General features: G+C 38.1%; 2 protein-coding genes across 3 annotated transcripts; one reads left to right on the plus strand and one right to left on the minus strand.

Moving 5' to 3' along the window:
* Positions 1–13,975: 13,975 nt before the first annotated feature.
* Positions 13,976–15,308, plus strand: LHCA1 (chlorophyll a-b binding protein 6). The gene is made up of 4 exons (XM_079064597.1): positions 13,976–14,269; positions 14,354–14,456; positions 14,647–14,935; positions 15,032–15,308. Exons 1-4 carry the CDS (start codon positions 14,076–14,078, stop codon positions 15,184–15,186), a joined length of 741 nt encoding a protein of 246 aa, XP_078920723.1. The 5' UTR covers positions 13,976–14,075; the 3' UTR covers positions 15,187–15,308.
* A 671-nt stretch (positions 15,309–15,979) lies between these two features.
* LOC145132433 (G-type lectin S-receptor-like serine/threonine-protein kinase At4g27290) lies at positions 15,980–21,969 on the minus strand. Of its 2 annotated transcripts, none has more exons than XM_079067211.1 (7): positions 20,657–21,969; positions 18,847–18,918; positions 18,569–18,726; positions 18,247–18,457; positions 17,883–18,120; positions 16,377–16,527; positions 15,980–16,293 (listed from the first exon to the last, which is right to left on the minus strand). In XM_079067211.1, exons 1-7 carry the CDS (start codon positions 21,927–21,929, stop codon positions 16,009–16,011), a joined length of 2,388 nt encoding a protein of 795 aa, XP_078923337.1. In that variant the 5' UTR covers positions 21,930–21,969; the 3' UTR covers positions 15,980–16,008. The 2 variants fall into 2 exon arrangements, with proteins under 2 accessions (XP_078923337.1, XP_078923336.1); XM_079067210.1 differs by having other exon boundaries at positions 18,847–18,984; positions 20,657–21,968.
* Between the last annotated feature and the right edge of the window lie 1,158 nt (positions 21,970–23,127).

The following is a 23,127-nucleotide window of genomic DNA, read 5'->3' on the forward strand; positions in this document are numbered from 1 at the left end:
GCCGTAAACTCCCTTTGTTCTTGGATTCTTGGTGTTTTCAAGTCCTTAAATCATTATCCTAACTAATAAACATGTAAAGGAGGTAAGGACCTACAATTTGAAGGCTAAAGAGGGGTGTTTTCGGCCCAAAACACTTTTGTGTTCTTGGTGTTCTTGGTGTTCTTGAAGATCTTGAAGATCTAGATCAAAAGATGGAATTTGTGGATGGATTCAAGGATGAATCAAGAAGAAGTGATGTAACAACACATAGATGGAAGGGTTTACTTACATTTGTGAAGATTTGAAGGAGAAATCCTGAAGATCCTTGGGAGAGAATCCGATTTCTGTAGCTTGGAAGGTGAAGAATGAATGAAAAATGACTAAGTGTCATGCATATACAAGGGGTTTACGGCCACCATGTGTTTACGGCCGTAAACCCATATGGTGTGGCCGTAAACTCCACATGATGATGGCTAGGGCTTGATTGATAGTTTACAACTTCAATTGACACTTCCTTTCACTTATTCTTTTGATGAATTAAGCTCAGAATGCTCAAATAGACTCTAAACTGTGCTAAAAGTTTGCAGGAGTAAGTTTGACTAGATTGAAATGTAGGGTTTGTACAAGGTGGAAATTTCGGGTTGTCTCATCATCCCCCCGTTAGAGGGAATTTCGTCCCGAAATTAGAGTTTAAGCAACTAAGTTATTACAAATAACTACGCGAAAAGATGAGGATATTTCAATCTCATTTGAACCTCGCGCTCCCAAGTGAATTCAGGTCCTCGCTTGGCGTTCCAGCGAACCTTCACTATCGGGATACGACTTTGCTTCGTTTGCTTGACCACTCGGTCCATGATCTCTACAGGTTCTTCCACGAAGTTGAGGCTCTCGTTGATCTCGATCTCATCGAGTGGGATTACAAGAGTCTCGTCGGACAGACACTTTTTCAAGTTCGAGACGTGGAAAGTAGAATGTACGTTACTAAGCTCGCGGGGTAAGTTGAGTTTGTAAGCTACAGGGCCGATTCTAGCGAGAATCTAGAAAGGCCCTATATATCTTGGATTTAGATTTCCACGCTTTCCGAAGAGTATCAAACCTTTCCAGGGCGAGACCTTCAATAGAACACGGTCGCCCACCTGGAATTCCAACGGTTTCCTTCGTTTATCTGCGTAGCTTTTCTGTCGGTCTCTAGAGGCTTTCAATCGTCCACGAATCTGAACGATCTTCTCTGTCATTTCCCGAATGATCTGTGGACCGGTGAGAGTGCTGTCAGGAACTCGCCCTTTAGCTAACTGGGTGTCACCCACCTCAGTCCAGCACAGATGGGATCTGCACTTTCGGCCATAGAGGGCTTCAAATGGAGTAGCCTTTATGCTCGTGTGATAACTATTGTTGTAGGAAAACTCGACAAGGGGTAAATGAGTATCCCATGCCTTCCCAAAGTCGATCATGCAGGCTCGCAACATATCTTCCAAGGTTTGTATAGTCCTCTCACTTTGTCCGTCGGTCTGTGGATGGTAGGCTGTACTCATGTCCAGCCTAGTTCCTAGGGAACTTTTTAGCGACTGCCAGAACCTCGAAGTGAATCTACTATCTCTATCGGAGATAATAGATATGGGAACACCATGCAGTCGTACGATCTCCCTTATGTAGGTTCTTGTTAGCTTCTCCATCTTGTCCGTCTCTTTGATAGGCAGGAAGTGTGCGGACTTGGTTAACCTGTCTACGATCACCCAAATGGTATCGAGACCACCCGTTGTCTTGGGCAACTTGGTTATGAAGTCCATTGTGATCCGCTCCCACTTCCATTCCGGTATCTCCGGCTGTTGTAGTAAACCTGAGGGTTTCTGGTATTCGACCTTAACCTTGGCGCAAGTAAGGCATTTACTTACGAAGGTAGCAATCTCTGCTTTCATGTTAGGCCACCAGTATAGCTTTTTAAGATCCAGATACATCTTAACTGAACCTGGGTGGACGGAATATCGAGTGTTGTGAGCTTCGGTCTTGATCAAGTCTCTGAAACCACCGTGTTTCAGTGTCCAGATCCGATCCATGAGATATAAGGCTCCGCCACCCTTGACTTCCAAATTCTTATTCATCCCTCTCAGGGATTCACCCGCCACATTTTCAGGTTTCAAGGATTCGTGCTGAGCTTCCTTGATTTGTGTGGACAAGTGTGACTGGATAGTCATAGTCAAAGATTTGACTCTACGACCAGAGTATTCTTTTTTTTTCGACTTAGGGCGTCAGCTACTACGTTGGCTTTGCCGGGATGATAGCGAATTTCACATTCGTAATCACTAAGTAGCTCGACCCACCGTCGTTGTCTCATGTTGAGCTCCTTCTGGTCGAATATATGTTGTAAGCTTTTGTGGTCTGTAAAGATAGTGCTTTTTGTACCATACAGGTAGTGTCTCCAGATCTTCAGAGCAAACACTACTGCTCCCAATTCAAGATCATGAGTGGTGTAGTTGACCTCGTGTGTCTTCAGCTGTCTCGAGGCATAGGCGATGACCTTACCTCGCTGCATCAAAACACAGCCGAGCCCTTGATTTGACGCATCGCAATAGACCACAAAGTCTTCCATCCCTTCGGGGAGGGATAGTATCAGTACGGTGCATAAGGCTCTCTTTAGCGTTTGGAACGCTTTTTCCTGCTTCTCTTCCCAGTTAAAGGCCACTCCCTTCTGGGTCAAAGTCGTAAGAGGTTTTGCAATCCGTGAGAAGTTTTGAATGAACCTGCGATAGTAGCCAGCGAGGCCTAGAAATTGACGAATTTCTGTAGGCGTCTTCGGTGCTGACCAGTTCTCAATGGCTTTGATTTTGGAAGGGTCCACCTGGATTCCTTCTTCGCTAACCACGTGCCCTAAGAATTCTACTATTTGGATCCAAAATTCGCATTTTGAGAACTTCTCATAGAGCTTCTCCGATCGTAGTGTTTCCAAGACTTGTTGAAGATGTTGACTATGCTCCTCCTTACTACGAGAGTAGATAAGTATGTCATCGATGAAGACGATGACGAACTGATCTAAGTAAGGACGACACACCCTATTCATTAAATCCATGAATACCGCGGGCGCATTGGTTAATCTGAACGGAATCACTACGAATTCGTAGTGTCCATAACGAGTTCGGAAGGCTGTCTTCGGAACATCCTCCCCTAACACTCGTAACTGGTGATACCCGGATCTTAGGTCTATTTTTGAAAAGAAGTTCGCCCCTTGAAGTTGGTCGAACAAATCGTCTATACGAGGCAGTGGGTAACGATTCTTAACGGTAAGCTTGTTGAGCTCCCTGTAGTCGATGCACATACAAAACGATCCATCTTTCTTCTTGACGAACAAGACCGGAGCTCCCCAGGGTGAGAAGCTTGGTCTTATAAAGCCCTTGCTGAGCAATTTGTTAAGTTGACCGGACAGTTCTTGCATCTATGCAGGTGCTAGCCGATAGGGCGATTTGGCTACTGGGGTAGCCCCTGGAACTAAGTCGATTCTGAACTCGACTTGACGTTGTGGAGGTAATCCTGGGAGTTCTTCTAGAAAGATGTCGGGAAAATCGTGTACTACTGGAATGTTCTTAATGTATTTCACTTCTTGGCTCACATCGACAACATGAGCAACGAATGCGCGACATTCCTTTCGCAAGAATTTCTGGGCTTGAATGCTCGAGATGAGGCGAAGGTTAGTGTCGAGTTTGTCGCCGTAGATTATTAGAGTTTCGCTAGACGACAGATTAAGGCGAATAGCCTTTTCATAACACATGATGTCGGCACGATGCAGACTCAACCAATCCATACCGATAATGACGTCGAAACTTTTAATTGAGACCGGCATGAGGTTGATTGAAAATGAATGGCTATCTAGAGTTAGAGTACAACCTATGTATATGCAGCTAGTACTCTCCGTCTTTCCATTAGCCATTTCTACTGTAAACGGTTCTTTTAGTGCATGTGATTTATTCTTAAGCAGGTGAGCGAATTTCTGGTTCACGAAACTCCTCTCTGCTCCACTATCAAACAGAATGCATGCAGATGAGTTATCGAGGAGAAACGTACCAGTGACCACTGTGGGGTCGGCAACCGCTTCCTCGTGGCCTATATCCAGAACTCTTTCCACTCCGTCGGTGTTCCCTGCCTTCGGGCAGTTCCTCTTGTAGTGGCCCACCTCGCCACAACCGAGCAAGCTTGGCCTATACCAGCGCCGGGGACTTGGGTGATTGGCTTTGCCGGAGCCTTGCAGAAATGGGCAGTGTGCCCCTTCCTGTTGCAGTTTGAACACTACATTTCCCAGCAGGCTCCTGTGTGGTGGAAGTTGCATTTGTTGCACTTGGGCAAACTTCCAGCGTACTGCTTTACCGGAGCAGCAACGGCAGGTGCTATCGCAGCATGAACTGCCACGACCTGCTGCTTTTTGGCAGCCTTCTTCTTCTTCTTGTCCTCCCAGAATTTCCACTTGTTGTCGGCGGCTTTGGAGGGTTCTGAGATGGCTAGGGTTGTTGTTGCTGATGGGGTACGGACCCCATGGTCAATGAGCCACTATGCCAACCGCTTGGCACTATCGAATGTAGTGGGGTTTGAAGCTAAGACATTCCCCTGAAATGGAGGCACCAACCCCCAGATGTACCTCTCTATTTTCTTTCCCTTCGTGTGAACCATGTTGGGACACAGGGCCACCAGCTCGCTGAACCTGGCGGTATAGGAAACTATGTCGGAGCCCTTCATGGTTAGGCTCCATAGTTCCTGTTCCAATTTCTGGATTTTGCCCCTCGGGCAATATTCTTCAATCATCAGCTCTTTGAGAGCTTCCCAACCCATAGCATTTGCCACCACTAGAGATAGTGACTTCACATGGCTATTCCACCATGTAAGGGCTTTTTCCTCGAAGGTGCAAGCAGCGAACTTGACCTTGCTCCCTTCTGAACAGGAGCATATTTCAAAGACCGATTCGGTCTTCTCGAACCATTGCGAGAGGGAAATGACTCCGCCAGTCCCTTTAAAGGACTTTGTCTTGCAGTTGGTGAAGTCCTTGTAGGAGCACTCTCTCGAGCGCATGGGGGCTTCACCGTGAGTAGAATGAACAGGTGTTCCACCTCCGGTGGCACTGGAAGAATGATATTGAGCCATGGTTGTTGCCACAGCCGCAGCTACTGCAGCATTTAGAGCTGTCGTATTGATTTGAGGAGTAGGTGGTGTTGAAGTTACCGGAGGATTGCGTCTCGTTGATCGGCGCGGAGGCATCTTTTAACTAAAAGTTTACAAAGATGACGATACTGGTAAGAATAGAGAAATTGATGAGAGTGACTCATGGACTAACTCTCCGTAGCCCAACAACACAATTGAATAGTATGATTGAATGTAGATCTAGTACTAACAAATGATAGCATTTGGATATTAAATTCCATGAGATTTGATATCTGTCAATTATACTGGTATTACAGATGTAACAAGTTCAGGAAAAATGACCTAGAAGTAGGTCTTACATCAACCCAAGATGGGAAAATTTTGACAGAACTAAGACCAAATCATGACTTAACAGATCTAAGGTCTTCACAAGATAGGAAATTAAACTAGAGTTTTTACATAAACTAAGTTATATCCAAAATATAAAGTTGAGTAGGCTCTATCTACGACGAGAGCCACTAGAGTGAGTCATTGATTCTGACAGACGGCGCTCCATGTCTCTCATGCGCCTTTCTGTCATTGCATGTCGAGCTCGAAGTTCCCTGACTTCAACTTGGGTTTCAGTAAGTTCTCTCTACAGGGCTGCATTCTGGTTCTGAGTTCTTTCATGAGCAGACTCTAGCTGACGAATGCGGACTGTGTTAACGCCAGAGTTGGCGTCAATTTCCACGACTCGGTCGATGGCTGCTCGACCTTGCTCGGTGTTCCGAGCAATCCTACGGACCATGATGGGCAGGACTCGGTCGGCTGAACCTCCCTCGCTTAGATTGTAAAAGCTTCGGTCCCCATTGTAGGGCATGGGTTGACCCTGTTCCTGACTCCATCTGTTCAAGTTTGTTGCCCACAGAGGTGTGAGTCCTTGAAATGCTGGACGTGGGTTCGGGTTTGGAGCTACTGGGGGTAGGTTGTTGACCTCTGGTTCAGAGTCAGAACCATCAGAAAAGCCTTCAGCATGGTGATCATCCAAAGGGATTGGATGATCATCTTCTGGCTCTTCTCCAAGCCATCCAACATTGCCTTCGTTTGGGAAGTATGGATCTCCGGGGAGATGGAATCCAGCCATGATATCTACGCGAGAAAAGGGGTATAAGAAATAACTACATAGACGTACTAATTAGATAATTATAAGATGATCTTTATCAGTTACTTCAATATTTGTTTAGTGCATACCAGTTATATGTAATCAAAACAGGATAGACCTTCGAATAAGTGACCCTAACTCGAAACCCACAACCAAACAAGGAACAGGGAGTAAAGCAAAGGTTACAGATTCTAAGTCTATGACATCCTAGTTACATATAACCTTAGCATACCCACTTAGCAACTATTGACCTATTGATAAAGACCTTTTTAGATTGCACATAAGTAATTTATAGTAACACAAAATACTTTTATAGTATTTTAAGTTTATGTTCTGTTCTAATGTTTTCATTGTAGTAGTGTTGGTAAGTTTTTAGACTTGCTGCCATATCACAACCATTCTTAGGCATATGCTAATCACTTCTCAGATCAACATAGTTGATCAGGCTATGTCACTCCCAAAACTGACCATACATCCCTGAGTCTACTTGTGATATTCAACAATCGTAATACTTTTGTTCTGTCCTAGTGACACTGATTTTAGTATGAATGCAGGTATGTATACTTAGTTAAATATTTTATTATTTAAAAGTATAAACTATTGGTCAGAGTATTTTAATCCCGTTGTGTTTATAGTTTGTATATCTTTTATGGGTTGATATACTCGATTCACTATAAACGATGCTCTGATACCAATCTGTCACACCCCAAAACCGGAACGGCGGAAACGTTCGGGGGTGGAGGACGTCATGTACAGTATCACAACAAAGTATAGTAGTAAACAAGCAACAACATCATCCATTGCATTAATAATATAATTTCATACAAGCGTGTTCTGTAAAGTTTATAAGACACCAAAAATGTAAATCAAAATAAGATATGAGTCTTAAACGAGCTCCATATTCTCAAAAGCTTGGCATCGGTACCTGTCTACTGATGACCTGAGAATACAAGTTATTTTGAAAGAGTTTATCAGCTTTAAAGCTGGTGAGTTCATAAGCATTTTAGTGTCATTGTTTGTGTAAAAATGTTTGTAAGTACTTGATGTATAAGTTTGTAAATGTTTGTATCTCCTATAAAATCCTATATTTTCTACTAAACGTAGCCTTCTACCAAGGCATCAAATGAAATGTATGTTCGTTTCTTGTAAAAGTGTATATTTTCCCAAGTGTGACTATCATTAACCAAAAATATAGTCTTACATTACTTTTTATGTGAAAATATCACAATGTGAATGCAATGGGGAAATAATAAAGTACTGTAGTGTTGTATTATAGTAACTACTTCTGTACTTTCTACCTTAATCCGACCGTTAATTAAGGTTAAATGTGAATTGGTTGCACCATACTATCGACTAATAACACGACAATGAAAGACGTCGGAAGAAATGACATTTGGCACCCGTAGACTTGCAAGTCCCACTGTAGCTAACAACAAGGTGTAGAATAGTCAATCCAGTATAGATCTATACGCAAATTCACGCTCTCCCTCTAGGAGATTCTGGCTACAAATCGAGCCATGACAGGTGATGCCATGCCTCGAACGATGGTTCACATTTATGTTATTGTATACTTGTGTATGTAATGTATGTACTAGCTGTATTATATGTTTTCTCTGTCTAGTATGTATGTATGTTCTCTCTGTTTCTCATAATAGTGTGTATTGACTCATGTATGAACTGACTCTTTGTATGTTTCATTGTTCTAGTAAAAGTATTAGTAACTTCCTAAACTATACCTATTATAGTTTACTAGTAATGTTGTTTGTATGAATGAACATGATTGTATACCTTTGCTACCCAAAGGTATTGAACTGAATAAAGGAACTTATATATCTATATACATATACATAATATATAACTAAGATTCAAACGACCTTCAGGACAAACAACCGATACCCTAAGTCCACAACCAAACAAGGAACAGGAAGTAAGGTGAGCTATCAGTCCTCAGTCCTTTCAATCCTACTTATATAACTATATCTATATAGATACACATTTGACAAAAATATAAGTTTAAAAGATTTTAATAAAAGTATTTAGCATGTAAAAGAGTTTGTAAAATGATTTGAAGTAGTTTGTTTGATAACACAGTTTGAAAAGTAAGAAAATCCATATGTTTGATAGTTATTAATCACATGTGATTGATATAATAACTATAATGTTTCAACTTGTATTCCCCCCATAAAATCATTTAAAATCATTTAAAAGGTTGATTAAGGGGTATGAACTCACCTATAGTGAGTGGTTTGGATGAACGGATGGTATAGGATGCTAAGTGTCAAGTGAAGACTTGAGCACACACACAGATCCTATTTAACATATAATGATAGACATATGTATCTAATTAGTCAATTAACAACTAATTACGTAAGTAAAGACACCCTAGGACATGGAAAACACTTTGATTCAAGTTCTAGAAGTACCAAAGGGTTGCATCTAAGGGAAGTATGGCCTCTCATTGGAGTTTATGGCCAACATGGATGTATCACATGAGTTTACGGCCAAGGGGTAAACCCCCATGAGTTTACGGCCGTAAACTCATGGTAATTTGTACCAAGTTGTGATATAAGGTCTTACAAGTCACAATGAAGTGTTCTATGTTCAAGTCTAAGCCTTAGGAAGGAATGGTGGTACATATGCACCACTAACTAGTGTTTACGGCCCAAGGTGATTGTCTTGGCCGTAAACACCATTTGTTCTTGGTTCTTTTGATGTTTAAGGTCCTATACTTTTCTTGGAAGTATTCTAGACTTGGTTTCAAGGCTTAGGAAAAGGTTTGTGGCAACATTACACCACATAATAGGGTTTACGGCGAAGGAAGATTGCCTTGGCCGTAAACTCCCTTTGTTCTTGGATTCTTGGTGTTTTCAAGTCCTTAAATCATTATCCTAACTAATAAACATGTAAAGGAGGTAAGGACTTACAATTTGAAGGCTAAAGAGGGGTGTTTTCGGCCCAAAACACTTTTGTGTTCTTGGTGTTCTTGAAGATCTTGAAGATCTAGATCAAAAGATGGAATTTGTGGATGGATTCAAGGATGAATCAAGAAGAAGTGATGTAACAACACATAGATGGAAGGGTTTACTTACATTTGTAAAGATTTGAAGGAGAAATCTCGAAGATCATTGGGAGAGAATCTGATTTCTCTAGCTTGGAAGGTGAAGCATGAATGAAAAATGACTAAGTGTCATGCATATACAAGGGGTTTACGGCCACCATGTGTTTACGGCCGTAAACCCATATGGTGTGGTCGTAAACTCCACATGATGATGGCTAGGGCTTGATTGATAGTTTACAACTTCACTTAACACTTCCTTTCACTTATTCTTTTGATGAATTAAGCTCAGAATGCTCAAATAGACTCTAAACTGTGCTAAAACTTAGCAGGAGTAAGTTTGACTAGATTGAAATGTAGGGTTTGTACAAGGTGGAAATTTCGGGTTGTCACACTTAGTGACTTTGCATGCCCCAAAAGAACCCAATCTCGAAATATAACATCCTACTTCCATTAAATGAACTCAAACTCATGCATGGGTTTTTATAAGCCTTGAAGGAGACAACTTTATCTAGAACCTCAGAAACACCAAGAGTGGCAACTCATAGCTCCTAGAGTGGTACCAAACCACTAGATCTCATTCCTGGGGCAAAAAAAGGATCAAAACCCATACCACATAGATCTAAGCCAACAATGAACAAGATCAAAGCTTTTTACCTCAAACAAGCTGGAAATGAAGCACATAATCAAGATCCACAAGCTCTTCCTTGATCCACAACCTTGCACCAAACTCCGTCTTCTTGGAAATGGCCAAAAAAACCAAAATGCACACCATGAGCTCAAAATCACATCCATGGAGGTTTAGAGACGATTTCTAGGGTTTTGGGGACTTGGAGGCTGGTAAAGAGGCCAACCATAAAGACTTAATGAGTTTTTATAGGGTCCAATACCAAAAATTAGGGTTTCTTAAATCCCCTCGTACGCCCCGCGTACTCCTCGTACGCCCATCGTACGAGGCCTCACATTCCCAATTAGCCCTTCGCACTACGCTCAGTGTATACGACATTACGCCTTGCGTACCCTCCTCCGCAGTAGTACGCCCCGCGTACTCCCTAGGTACGTCCCACGTACTAGGGTTTCCCTTAAAACCCTAACACAATCTGAATGCCATAACTTCTTCGATCTAAATACGATTCTGACGATCCATATATCCCTGAAAAGGTAACGAGAAGCTCTACACTCTAATCAACTCGTACATGCCTTACCATTTCCAAAAAAACTTCAAATTTCCAAAAAGCCCGAGCTGACAAATTACCAAAATACCATTTGACTCCAAAACACAAACCGAATACCCGGATCATCCAAATTACATCATCCACCTCCAAATGAGCCCAAAACTCAAATCTTCAAGGGTCCTAAGCCTGCTAATACCCAATCCCTGATCACCACCCCAAAATAGGAAATGATTCGGAACAGGGCGTTACACTTTTGGTGTTAGTCGGTTCGCGAGATCGAGCAACGCAAGGTGTGAGGGTGTTGCTGTGCTTCTCCGGTTCTTCAGTCAGGTGAGTTTCTCACTATGCCATGTATCCCATTATATATCCTTTGCATGGTACTATAGAGGCACTGCTAGAGTACAAGTATGCTAGATGGATAGGATAACTCCTTTGTTATGCTTATGCAGTTTAGGACACTTGGTGTCTTGGTAGGCTAGACTGGTAGGGGCTTGCATGTTGATCATATGATACTATTATGAGTTATGCTTGGTTAAGGTAACTGGGGTAAGCCAGTTATCAGGATTATGTATGACTAACCAACGAAGGACTTAATTTGAGAAGTGGGCAATGGTATGGAAACTAGGGAGGGCTAGTTGCTAAGGGTTTAGATATGTTAGCATCTGTTATGTGTTTATGTTATATTGTTGGGTGGTAAAGATATTGTGGGTTCTATGTAGTTTAAGTTGGATAGCATGGGAGCTCTTGGTCTAATGCTTGATTGTGATGTTCTTATTTGATTGTTCGCTCTCGGGTGGGTCATCTGTTCGGTTGTCTGTCTGATCCCTGACTACACATGACTTTATATACTATATGGAAGACTAGGATCTGGACCCTGACAATTATATTAAAGACCATGATCTGACCCCTGGAAATTGTATGTAAGACCAGGATCTGACCCCTGACAATTATATGAAAGACCAAGATCTGGCCCTTGGCATTTGTATGGAAGACCAGGATCTGGCACATAGTAGTTGTATGTAAGACCCAGATTTAGACCTCGACATTGCAATGAAAGACCATGATTTGGCCCATGGTAAGATGTTATTGTAAGAATATGATTTGGCCTATAGCATTCACCTGGGGCTGGAGCAGACATGTTATTTCATGTATGATTGTTACGTATGTTTATGAGGATATGAACTTGGTTGGTCGGCGCTATAGCCGAACACTTTGTGTGGATGCATTGTATGTATGATGGAATATGTAGTATACTGGGGAACTCACTATGTTTTCCGCTTACAATTGTGGATTAAACATTTTGCATGTCGTTCGTGATAAGAGCTCGACGAAACTATAAACACACATCGAAAATGTTTGTTTCTGTGGTTTTGTAAATTTAACTCTGATAATGTATGATTTTAATCAAACAAATGTCGCTCAATGGTTTTTGAAGCAAAGGTTTAATTGTTTATTTTATTTTAAAATTCAAAATCGCTTTGTAATTTTTGGGACGTTACATATATCATATTCTATTGGCAACTCATCATCATCGATCGAGTCACTGGATGTTGGAGACTGAAAATAAAATATATTAACATATACATTAAAAACAACTTGCATAAACATATCCAATAATAAAACCAACCTATTGAAACCTATCTATAAAAACTATAATGACATTGCAAGTAGTCTATAATAACAAGTTTGTCTGAACTTGCTCCGGTCCTATCTTTCAGAGTTCTATCTGCTTTCGATTTAAGCTTTAACATCCTTTCCGATTTCATTCATAATTTTATAGGTGCATGTGCTGGTTTATTTTTTATTTTAATTTCTAAATCAGCATCCTGGATTGTTATTTGCAAAAACAAAATTCCAACAACATTTTAATTTATTACCATAAACTAACCTTTTTAACAAAATTTTAATTGCTTTTATCTTTATCGGACGCAATTTTCAAAGCTTTTGGAAATGAAATACAACTTTTTCGTCCGTAAAACCCACTTTTTTTAACAACATCCACGTAAATTCGTCTTTGGACTAATAGGGGTTATTCAACAATGTCAGACACCAAAATAATTAATAATCAATTTTCATTCCGGTTTGGCATTCCGGATTAAGTTCTTCATATTCCAGATTAAGTTCTTCGTATTTTGGAATAAGTTCTTCGTATTCCTAACCTACCGAACCATTCCAGATTCTCTAGAAAACATAGTTTCAGACTAAAAAACGGTCTTAAACACACTCTAAGATACTTACATGCACCTCATATATGAACAACAACAAAAAAAACATACAAAAAATGGACATTCCGGACTCGTTCATCGTATTCTGGAGTGTTCAACACATTTTGAAATATGTATACTTATTTGAAAACTCAAATGCAAGTAACTTAAAGAGTAGAATTTACTTGATTTGACGAATCCATATTGAAAATTAGGTCAGAAAGCAGGTAAAACGAACTTCGGATTTTTAGAATCCGGAAAGCGCATTCTAGATTTTTATGTGTGGGACCCATATATATTAGACTACAGTATTGAGCTTGGGCCGTTTATTCTAGTCCGGAATGGCTCATTCCGGACCAAATGGTTAGTTTTCGAAAAAAAAAATGGTTAGTTTTGTTAACTACATCTTAAATTGTGGTTAGATTACTCAATTTCCCTTAATAAAATGCATTTACAACTTAATACAATCAATCTAATTTTTAATAAACAAAATCCATAACTTAATACAAACATTATTTCACAACATTCATCAAATCAAATAAACCATTTACATATTATTATTACACAATATTTTTAAGATCAAATAGATTATTATTACACAATATTTTTAAGATCAAATAGGCTAGCGGCTGATTAGTAAGCTCCGGTCACATTTAACACATTCAACAGGTAATCAAATTAACATATTTCTGTTCAAAAAAACTTATATGTTCTGTTTGACGGTTTGAGTTTGTTTCATCGATGATTTTAACTGTTCTAGTTTGATTTTCCTTTGCATGAGAGTCGCAATATTTTTGGTAGTTTGGAGTGTCACTCATTTTTTTTCTTATCCATCATCATTATCTTTGATATAAGTTTCAATTCTTGTATTGGTGGTCATTTTTGTTTTAACTTTTGGCTTTGTTATTCAGGTTTTAAGTGTTTGGTTTCTGTTGTCGTTTCAAAAATTTTATCCTTGTAATTATTTTTTCTGTTAGTTTTTTTATTAAAAATGCTTTTACTTTACCAATTTTGTTTTTGCTGTTAAAAAAAATCATGAACAGATGGCGAAACCCCGGGTTCGTTCATGGCCACAATTTCCGATTCCTCCTTTTCCATGGCAAATAAATGTCAACCACCAATTGACCACAAAAAAATCAAATAACACAACGTAAATTACAAAACTACCCTTACCCTCCACGTAAGCATATCAAATGGATTAACCTTCCACGTGGTCCAATAACAAGCTAGTATCTCCCAACACCTAGCCAATAATAATCAGCATATGGATATTGCCCCTAAAAATCTCCTCCATATTTAGTCACCAGTCACCACCATCATTATTCATCCACAACCACAACTACCACCACCACCACCGCTAAAATCCTCCATTTCCATTTCCAGATTCATACATTCTTCTGGGAATGGCTTCCAATACATTAATGAGCTGCGGCATCCCCGCCGTGGGCCGCCCCTCGCTTCTCTCCTCTTCCAAATCAAGATTCGCGACTGCTGTGCCACTTTCCGGAGTTACCACCAACGCATCTCGGATTTCCATGTCCGCCGAGTGGATGCCCGGACAACCACGACCACCGTACCTTGACGGATCTGCACCTGGGTACGTTTTCTTCCGTCTGACGATTAACTAGTTTCACAAGAAACGATTTTTGAAGCTGATTTACTGATCTTGTGTGTGTTTCAGGGATTTTGGGTTTGACCCACTTGGTCTTGGTGAGGTCCCAGAGAACCTTGAAAGATTCAAAGAGTCAGAGCTCATTCACTGCAGATGGGCTATGCTTGCAGTAGTAAGTCATTCATTAACGAAAAAAATAGCAATGATTAGTGTTATATGTTTGATATATATATATATATATATATATATATATATATATATATATATATATATATATATATATATATATATATATATATATATATATATATATATATATACAAGTTACAATTATTATTTATTAATACGTTACAAATTTGCAGCCTGGGATTTTGTTACCTGAAGCATTAGGATTGGGCAATTGGGTAAAAGCACAAGAATGGGCAGCCCTGCCCGGCGGGCAAGCAACATACCTAGGGAACCCGGTGCCATGGGGTACCCTACCCACAATCTTGGCTATCGAATTCATCTCCATTGCATTCGTAGAACACCAAAGGAGCATGGAAAAAGACACAGAAAAGAAGAAGTACCCCGGTGGTGCTTTTGACCCATTAGGCTACTCAAAAGACCCTAAAACCTTCGCAGAGTACAAGGTCAAAGAGATCAAAAATGGTAAATAAAACATTTATTACAAGTCTTTACATATATGTATATGTATATATATAATTATACCCTTTTGACTTATGTATATATTAAAATGAAATGTAGGACGTTTGGCTTTGTTGGCATTTGTGGGATTTTGTGTGCAACAATCGGCTTACCCTGGAACCGGACCATTGGAGAACTTGGCAACTCATTTGGCTGACCCATGGCACAACAACATTGGAGATGTCATTATTCCTAAAGGAATTTTCCCCAATTAATATGCAACATGCATGCTTGCTTTTGAGCTCCAAAATTCTCATATGTAAAGGCCTTGTAAAACTTCATCTTGTAATCAAATGAACTTATATTATATTAGTGTCAATTTCAAAGTTTGTGGTAACTTCTTAAAGATTTCATCAAATTTCGAAATTTTATTTCATCAGATTGTATACAATGAGTTATCCTAATCAAAATCATTTTATTTCTCTAAGAGATCTTGATTACAATTTTCTGCATACTTTTATGCCCACATTGAACCAAATTATATATCAAGCAACTTTAAACCTTATTTATTTTTTATTTGTTTTTGGAGAAAGGACGCAAAATTGCTGTCTTTTTTTTTCTTTTCGTAACTGAAAAGATTAATTTAGTTTTTCAATTTCAAACCACATTACACATAGAACCCAGTTTTATGTTAATCTGTGACGTATTGGTTAGACACTTCTAATGATGAAAGATTCATTTTCCATAACTGATAGATCTATGCCTACTAGTTGCATAAAATTCAATTTAATGAGAATAATCCACAAGTAGCACTTTCTGATTTAGACACAAATAGAAGTTGGTTTTATGTTAATCCGAACAACATTCTTAAATGGTGTTCTTGAAGAGCAAGTGCCCAAACAATGACATAAAAAATTCGATGAAATAATTTGTTCAATGTTTTTTTCTTATACCAGTCTGAAAGGGAAAATGCAGCAAGCATATTTAGACATTATACAGTTAATAACAAAGTCTGTCAAGTCTACACAAGGATTCAGACCAATCAAGTTACAAAGTTTAGTGTATATATACATCTGACATACAAATTCTTCTTATTACTATCGAGCATATGGTAGTGTTATCATGTATTCATCTGATGATTTAACATAGTGTTCAGGGTAGTTCTCTCCAGTAAAAAAAGCAGGTTGTTTAGGTTGAGGCAACACTCCCTCACTAATCAACATCAAAACCACTGACAACATGGTTGGCCTATCTTCTACATTATGTTGCACACACAATAACCCTACATGTATTGATTGCAATACTTCAGACATAACACATGAATCCCTTAAAGATGCATTCATGAGTTCAATGGACTTGTTTTCTTTGAAGAGTCTCCATGCCTGAATCAAATTAGAACTCATTTAGTTTTGAGTATGCAAAAAATAATTGCTCAACAGTTTAAGGAAATCCAAAATTCACTTACGTGTCCAAGAAGGTTGTCACTATGATCTTTGTGAGAAAATCCTTGGTTTTTCCTTCCACTCACTATTTCCAACACTAAAACACCGAAACTAAATACATCTGACTTTGTAGAGAAACGTCCATGCATTGCATACTCTGGAGAAATGTAACCACTGAAGCAAGTTTAAAGTAATTAATAATTTTTTCCATTTTTTTTGCGGAGATATATAAATATATTTAAAGGAAAATTACCATTATATGATGTGACATTTAGCAACTTGATGATATTTGTTACCATATAGCACAAAATGACCACAAACTTGTCATGCAAATTGCAAAATTGTTAGAAAACTACGAAACGTAAACGCATTTTTTGGTTTTAGGAGTAAACGAGAGTAAATCACACACGTAAAGACACAAAATTTAATGTGGTTTGGTCGATATGACCTACGTCCACAGGGCAAGAGGTAGTATTTTATTTACGACCTTGAAAACCGATAGTACAGTTAAAGGGAAAATACCGGCAATAGTCAAAAAATGGGGGGTATTTTCAAAAAATAGACACAAAAAATTGGATTTCCGGATATAGACATGGATTCCGCGGAGGTAGCTCCGCGGAGCTCCGCGGAATCTACTGTAGCTCCGCGGAATGGCAAAATCGTAAATAAATAAGTGTATTAAAAAAAAAAACTCAAGATCCATTCCGCGGAGCTACCTCAGAGGAATGAACTCATTCCGCGGAGGTAGCTCTGAGAAATGGATCTTCAGTTTTTTTTTTTTTTTTTTTTTTCACATCAATTTTTCAAGATTTATATTCATTCCCCAACTAATTATTTTCAAGCAAAGATTATCATACTATCATAATCTTTTTCTTGAAAATAATTAGTTGTGGAATTAATATAAACCTCGAAGAAACGATGTGAAAAAAAAAAAATTCTAAAGATCCATTCCGCGGAGCTCCGCGGAATACATGTCTATACCTGGAAATGTTCATTTTCATGTCTAAATTTTGAATTTACCCCCCATTTTTTGACTATTGCCGGTATTTTCCCACAGTTAAAACCCCAGCTATCAGTTGTATTATATAAACAAAGTACAAAATGTAACCCTAACTAAAACAGGTCGGGCCAGCTACACATATCAACGTAGGTCCATACAGCGGGGGTCAGCCTACTACAAACACTTATCCCATCGATGTCAGATGTTGGGTTTCTTTACTCTGCTCGGGAAGGTCGATATCCATTCGGATTGTCAATTCTCAAGTCACATTTAACATTTGGAATTCAAAGTTTGCAAGAAAAAGGAACAAGAGGAAATGAATATATATGGTTTTTTCCTGCTTTTTGCTCCTTTTTTCGGTAAAAAGTAATTTGCCATTTGTTTTTTGAATTTCACTACAAACTAATTGCAAAACCAGCCGTTATTTTGTGCTATTGATAACAAATGCGGTCAATTTGTCTCATTTCATGTCACTTCATATCTTGGTTAATTTTGTGATTATTCTTGGATTTAAATTAAAGATTCTTACTATGTTCCAACCACTTTCTTTGTCTTAGCAGAGGTATCAAATCCCACAAATTTTCTCGCAAGGCCAAAGTCGGATATTTTTGGATTCATGTCCTTATCCAGCAAAATATTACCTGCTTTGAGATCTCTATGAATGATTTGAAGGCGGGAATCTTGATGTAAATACAGAATACCTCGAGCCATTCCATGGATAATCCCGAAGCAATGAGGCCAGTCAAGCATTGAACTTCTGGTTTCATCTGCCCAAAGTGAAATATTTAGATTTTGTATGAATTTGGTAAGAAATTCATCTATGTTATTGCATGATGTGTAATAATAAAAGTAAGGTACTAAAAATAGTACTATTTATGGAGAGAGAGTCAAACCAAACAAAAATGAGTCCAGGCTTCCGTTAACCATGTATTCATAAATCAAAATCATTTCATTTCCGTGAATGCAATATCCAAGAAGCTTCACAAGATTCCGATGTTGAAGTTTTGCAATATAAAAGACTTCGTTCTTGAACTCATCAACTCCTTGATGGGATGTTTTTGAGAGCCGTTTCACTGCTACTTCTTGTCCATCTTCCAACACACCCTAAGAGATTAAGAAGCATTAGTAAGTAAGATGTTCTTTTTGACTTCATGTAGAAAGAACCACTTAACAGACTTAAAAGAGAAAGTCAAAGAAATAGGGATATAAGTTTACCTTGTACACGGGACCAAAACCACCTTCTCCAATCTTATTGTTGATGTTGAAGCCATTAGTTGCCTTGGCTATGCTATTTAGGCTAAAAAACGGTAACTCGTCAAGATCTTCCATGCTAAAACCAGTACTATTTTTTTCAGAATCATACTCCCAGTTTCCTATAAAATGGCATGTTAAAAGTTTCATGGTTACATAATTTTCCAATAATCATGATCTTTTATGCAGGTACATGCTGTTTAGTTTATAGAAGGAAAAAAGATTGACATATTTTTCATTACCTTGTTTCTTCATGTGATGTCTTTTCTTTTTAATTGCACAGGCATAAGCTACTGCAGACAGAAGCAGCATACCTGAAGAAATCGATAGGATAATGGTGAGTGCTCCTTTCTTCTTGTTGCTGCTCGAATTTAAGAACCCTTCCATTTGAGAAAGATAACAGTCGTAAGATTTGCAATACTGTAAATAAGTTTGGAAATAATGTCTGATAAGGTGGACAACTTTTGTAACACTATTTTTTATGATAAGGATGAAAAGATCATTCACGTCTTGCCCAAGAGATAAAGAGAGCACCCTTTCGACAAAAATTGCAAATTTTGTCATGACATCAATCTAGTATTAGTCACATTCCGGATCCAATTCATGCTTAAGTCCTTAACACAATACAGTCTCTTATGTCATCTATCCTACATACCAAACAGGGTCTTAATTTCTAAAAGCTGAAGAAATGCATAATTAAAAGGGATGAGAAATCTCTAATAAAGTCCTAATATTTTAGGCTAGTTTACGGTTTAGTCCCAAATTAAATTTTGTTTACAAAAAAGGACAAAATACCGGCTAAAACTTCGGAATAACCCCCTGTGGCCGGTTTCGCAGATTTAGCCGGTATTCCGGCCTTTTTCGTTAATTCGTCAAAATATTGAGACTTTTTTGTTAATTCAGCTAAAACTCTGGAATAATCGTTTTATCAATATATAAAAAATGGTTTGTTTTTTAAATGAGTATACTTTTTCATTTCTTTTTATACAACGTCATATATTCAGTTTTAAAGTCACGAAATTTATAAAAAAAAGTATCTATACAATCCAAAAAACTAACAAACTTCATAAATTTGTGTAAAAAGCTTTACCAAAGATAGAGAGCTTCATGATTGCAAGATGAAATTCATACAAAAATATTGTATATTTTCTTTTGATTTCAACATTCGTTTAAGTATTGAGATAACCACAAAACATACATAATAACACTAATCAGGTATATTTAAATCTATGGGATAACCTTTCTTGTTAATACTCATTTTCTTCTTCATTCTATTGGTTGTTTAAAACTTTAATCCATCTGCCCTCTTTCTCCCTCTGTTTCTTTCTATCTATTGCAAAATTGAGAAGGATGCGATAAGAGATACATATACACACCCCTCAGATACATCTTTGTCTTTCCTTTTTATGTGCACACACACATAAAAGTTTCTGATATGGAACTTGTGTGTGCGTGTGTGAAATGAGGTATCCAAGTTCAAACGAATCTGTGTTTTGTGGTCTATCCAAGGCAAGACTAGCTGCTACCAAGATGTTGCTACTGTCCTTGGCAAATTGAGGTACGAGTTTAACATGAGCGTGTTGAAGTGCATGATTCAACCCGTTTATTTTTGTGTCAATCAATTTATTTTCGTGTCTGGTTGATTGGTTTAGAGTATAGACTTTAGAAATATGTCGTTTCGTGCTAGATTAAAACACTAAATAAGTTGAAAGAGTACAACTTGGAGAGGTGGATAAGAAAAAGTGATAAACAGAAAGGAGTAGTAGTTTGAGATGCGGATGAGTGAAATTCACAATAAGTTTAAAGGTAATTGATCAATTAAAGGAAAAGCCCCAAAATTTTGATCAGTTAACGAAAAAACCCGGAATACTAGCTAAATCTGCGAAACCGGTCACGGAGGGTTATTCCGAAGTTTTAGCCGGTATTTTGTCCTTTTTTGTAAACAAAATTTAATTTAGGATTAAATCGTAAATTCGTCCAAAATATTGAGAATTTATTGGAGATTTCCCTGATTAAAATTTAGAATTTTCCAAAGGAAATTAAGATTCATACCTGCTAACTCAGAGGCAGCCATTTTTATGTAAATATCATGATCTTCATCATACTCTCTAATATCCATCAAATCCCCAAACCATAACAAACACCCACTTCCACCATTTCTAACATCTAAATTCGCATAAGCTGTACAATTACAATCCCTTTTGCAGGTCATCTCACATTCTTCAAGTGTCATACTCCTATTATACAATGAACCCCGTGTGTCTGGAAATTTCAATCCTGCAACTTTCTTAAACCCATGATCACTCTTCCCACCCCCACAATCCCAAGGCTTTTTAAGTCGACACCCTCTCGACCAATCAGCTGCGTTCCAATCTTCTTGGATTGTGGGCCTAAAACCTTCCATACACCTACAAGGTGGATACTCTTTCATTCTACAAACTCCATAAGGCCCACAAACTCCATAACGACCACAAGCATCAACAACCGCATCTCCAAAATGAACCCAATCTTGGATTCGATCTGTCCAATGAAGTTGCACAGTGTTGCCATCAGACATCACAACTATTCTCTCGAAAACTGAACTTTTAAGTTTGAATTTGTAATATATTTCTGTCTCACTAATAACAAACTCAGATGAGTAAAACTGATTCGGATCTTCAATGGGTAAACCGTGAAACCTAACCCCGTTCCATGGTCCGATCCGGAAGTGTAAACTTGACCCGTGTTTCTGAAGTATTTGTGGGTACCCATTTGTGTCCAGTGAGTATATGTAATGACCCGGAGAAGGATCTTCCGGACCTTTCCATGATGTCAAGCATCTTTCTAATCCTGTCACCAAATCCTTCCCGATTTTCATTCCTGGAAGCAATGTGTCACCAGGGTAATCAAAACTTTGCCAAATTAGCTTCCCATTGGCAAACACGATAAGATTTCCGGTATCCAGAAGATTTGCCACGGGATCAAGATTTGTGGCGGAGACCGTGTAATTGGATGACCAGATCACGGTGGTGCCGCCACTGTGAATCACCGGACCTCCGGAGCTTCTGAGTTTGAATTCGCCGGAGTTGTCTGTAATTGGTGTTTCCCTGTTGGCGACCCATACAACTGTACCAGTTGATATCTTCTTGTACCATATACCCAGATACCGATTCTTTGAGTTTTTGGGGCTAAAAAAGCCGAGTTCGAACATCTCACCATCTGAAACGATTGTGTTCCCGTCTTTTATGGCTTCGTTTACTGATATGGTGTTCAGTGCAGCAGAATTTGACAGGAGAAAGAAGGGAATGAAGAAGAATGGAAGTATGGGATGGATATGATCATCCATTGACGAGCTGTTGTTGGGTGCATGTGGACGAAGATTATATGTAAAATATTAAATATCTGGTCAATTGAAGTAAAGCTTGGTAAACAAGTTGAAAAAAGGTATCACGCCAATGTTGAAAATACGTCATAATAATTCATTAATTCAACATCAACTATGCTACGTAAGAAAGTCAACAGCTTCGTGATAGCAATAAATTTATCCAAGAACTTCTGTGGTTTAGACTGTACTAGAAACGATTGCCTCCATGGACCGCTTCAAATTCTTGAACGAAGCTCATGTTTATGTAAAATTGATTTGAATTTGATTTACGTACTTCGATTTAAATAAAGGTTTTCAATTCCATTAGACCATCTTCAATATCCTATATCAAATTTTCACACAAAATTTGTAAAAAAGATGATGTAATAGTATTTCAATCACCATTTTTACACCTAAAAGTATGTTCACTGGCATATTTTTTTTTTTTTAACTTATACAGATTGTCAAAAGTCGTTTTCAACTTATTACCTTTTTATTTGTTTATCTACATCTACATTTTTTGTGTAAAAAATCTATAAAATATAATACTAGGTTATCCAAATTAGTTATTTATATATTATTAATTCAAATTAGGTATTATTTTTATTAAAATGACATCTGGTAAATAAAATAACTATATTTCAAGCACATCTTTTTATATTTATGATTAATTAATATCAATTTAATATATAACATAATATAATAATAAATAATTATTACATTTAGGATTTACTTATTTACATATTTTAAACTATAATAGAATATAATAGAATAAAATGAAAGATGTGAGACTAAAAATGATACACGAAAGTGTTATACCATTTTAATGTAAAAGATTAGCATAATATCAAATTAGGTGTTGTATAATTCATTTCCACCACTGCCATCATATGTAAACTGTCACCCCTACTTCATTGTTGTCTTCTTCACCTTACATGCAATTCTTTATTTTCTTCTAAACGCCCCTACACACGTGTCACCATACATAAATCACATTTAAAGGTTCCACTTCTCATAAACACAAATAAAGATACACATTAACTTTTTTGATTTCTTCCCCAATCCGTATCTCATTACATGAGATGAATTAACCCAATTCCTTACTAGTTCTTTTTATTGGACTTCAAATCGGAAGACACATCAACCAAGCATAACACCAGTTTTCGACTTCCTCCGGGTT

This window comes from Lactuca virosa, chromosome 8 (assembly GCF_052849685.1).
Source record: "Lactuca virosa cultivar CGN04683 chromosome 8, Lactuca_virosa_CGN04683_v6, whole genome shotgun sequence".
Lineage (NCBI taxonomy): Eukaryota > Viridiplantae > Streptophyta > Magnoliopsida > Asterales > Asteraceae > Lactuca > Lactuca virosa.

Coding starts and splice junctions, on each gene's coding strand:
- LHCA1 (XM_079064597.1), top strand. CDS start 14,076: ATGGCTTCCAATACATTAATGAGCTGCGGCATCCCCGCCGTGGGCCGC. Junction 14,270..14,353: donor CTTGACGGATCTGCACCTGG/GTACGTTTTCTT, acceptor TGTGTGTTTCAG/GGATTTTGGGTTTGACCCAC. Junction 14,936..15,031: donor GGTCAAAGAGATCAAAAATG/GTAAATAAAACA, acceptor AATGAAATGTAG/GACGTTTGGCTTTGTTGGCA.
- LOC145132433 (XM_079067210.1), bottom strand. CDS start 21,929: ATGGATGATCATATCCATCCCATACTTCCATTCTTCTTCATTCCCTTC. Junction 16,528..17,882: donor AAGAAAGTGGTTGGAACATA/GTAAGAATCTTT, acceptor AACTTGCTTCAG/TGGTTACATTTCTCCAGAGT. Junction 16,294..16,376: donor GTGACAACCTTCTTGGACAC/GTAAGTGAATTT, acceptor AATTTGATTCAG/GCATGGAGACTCTTCAAAGA.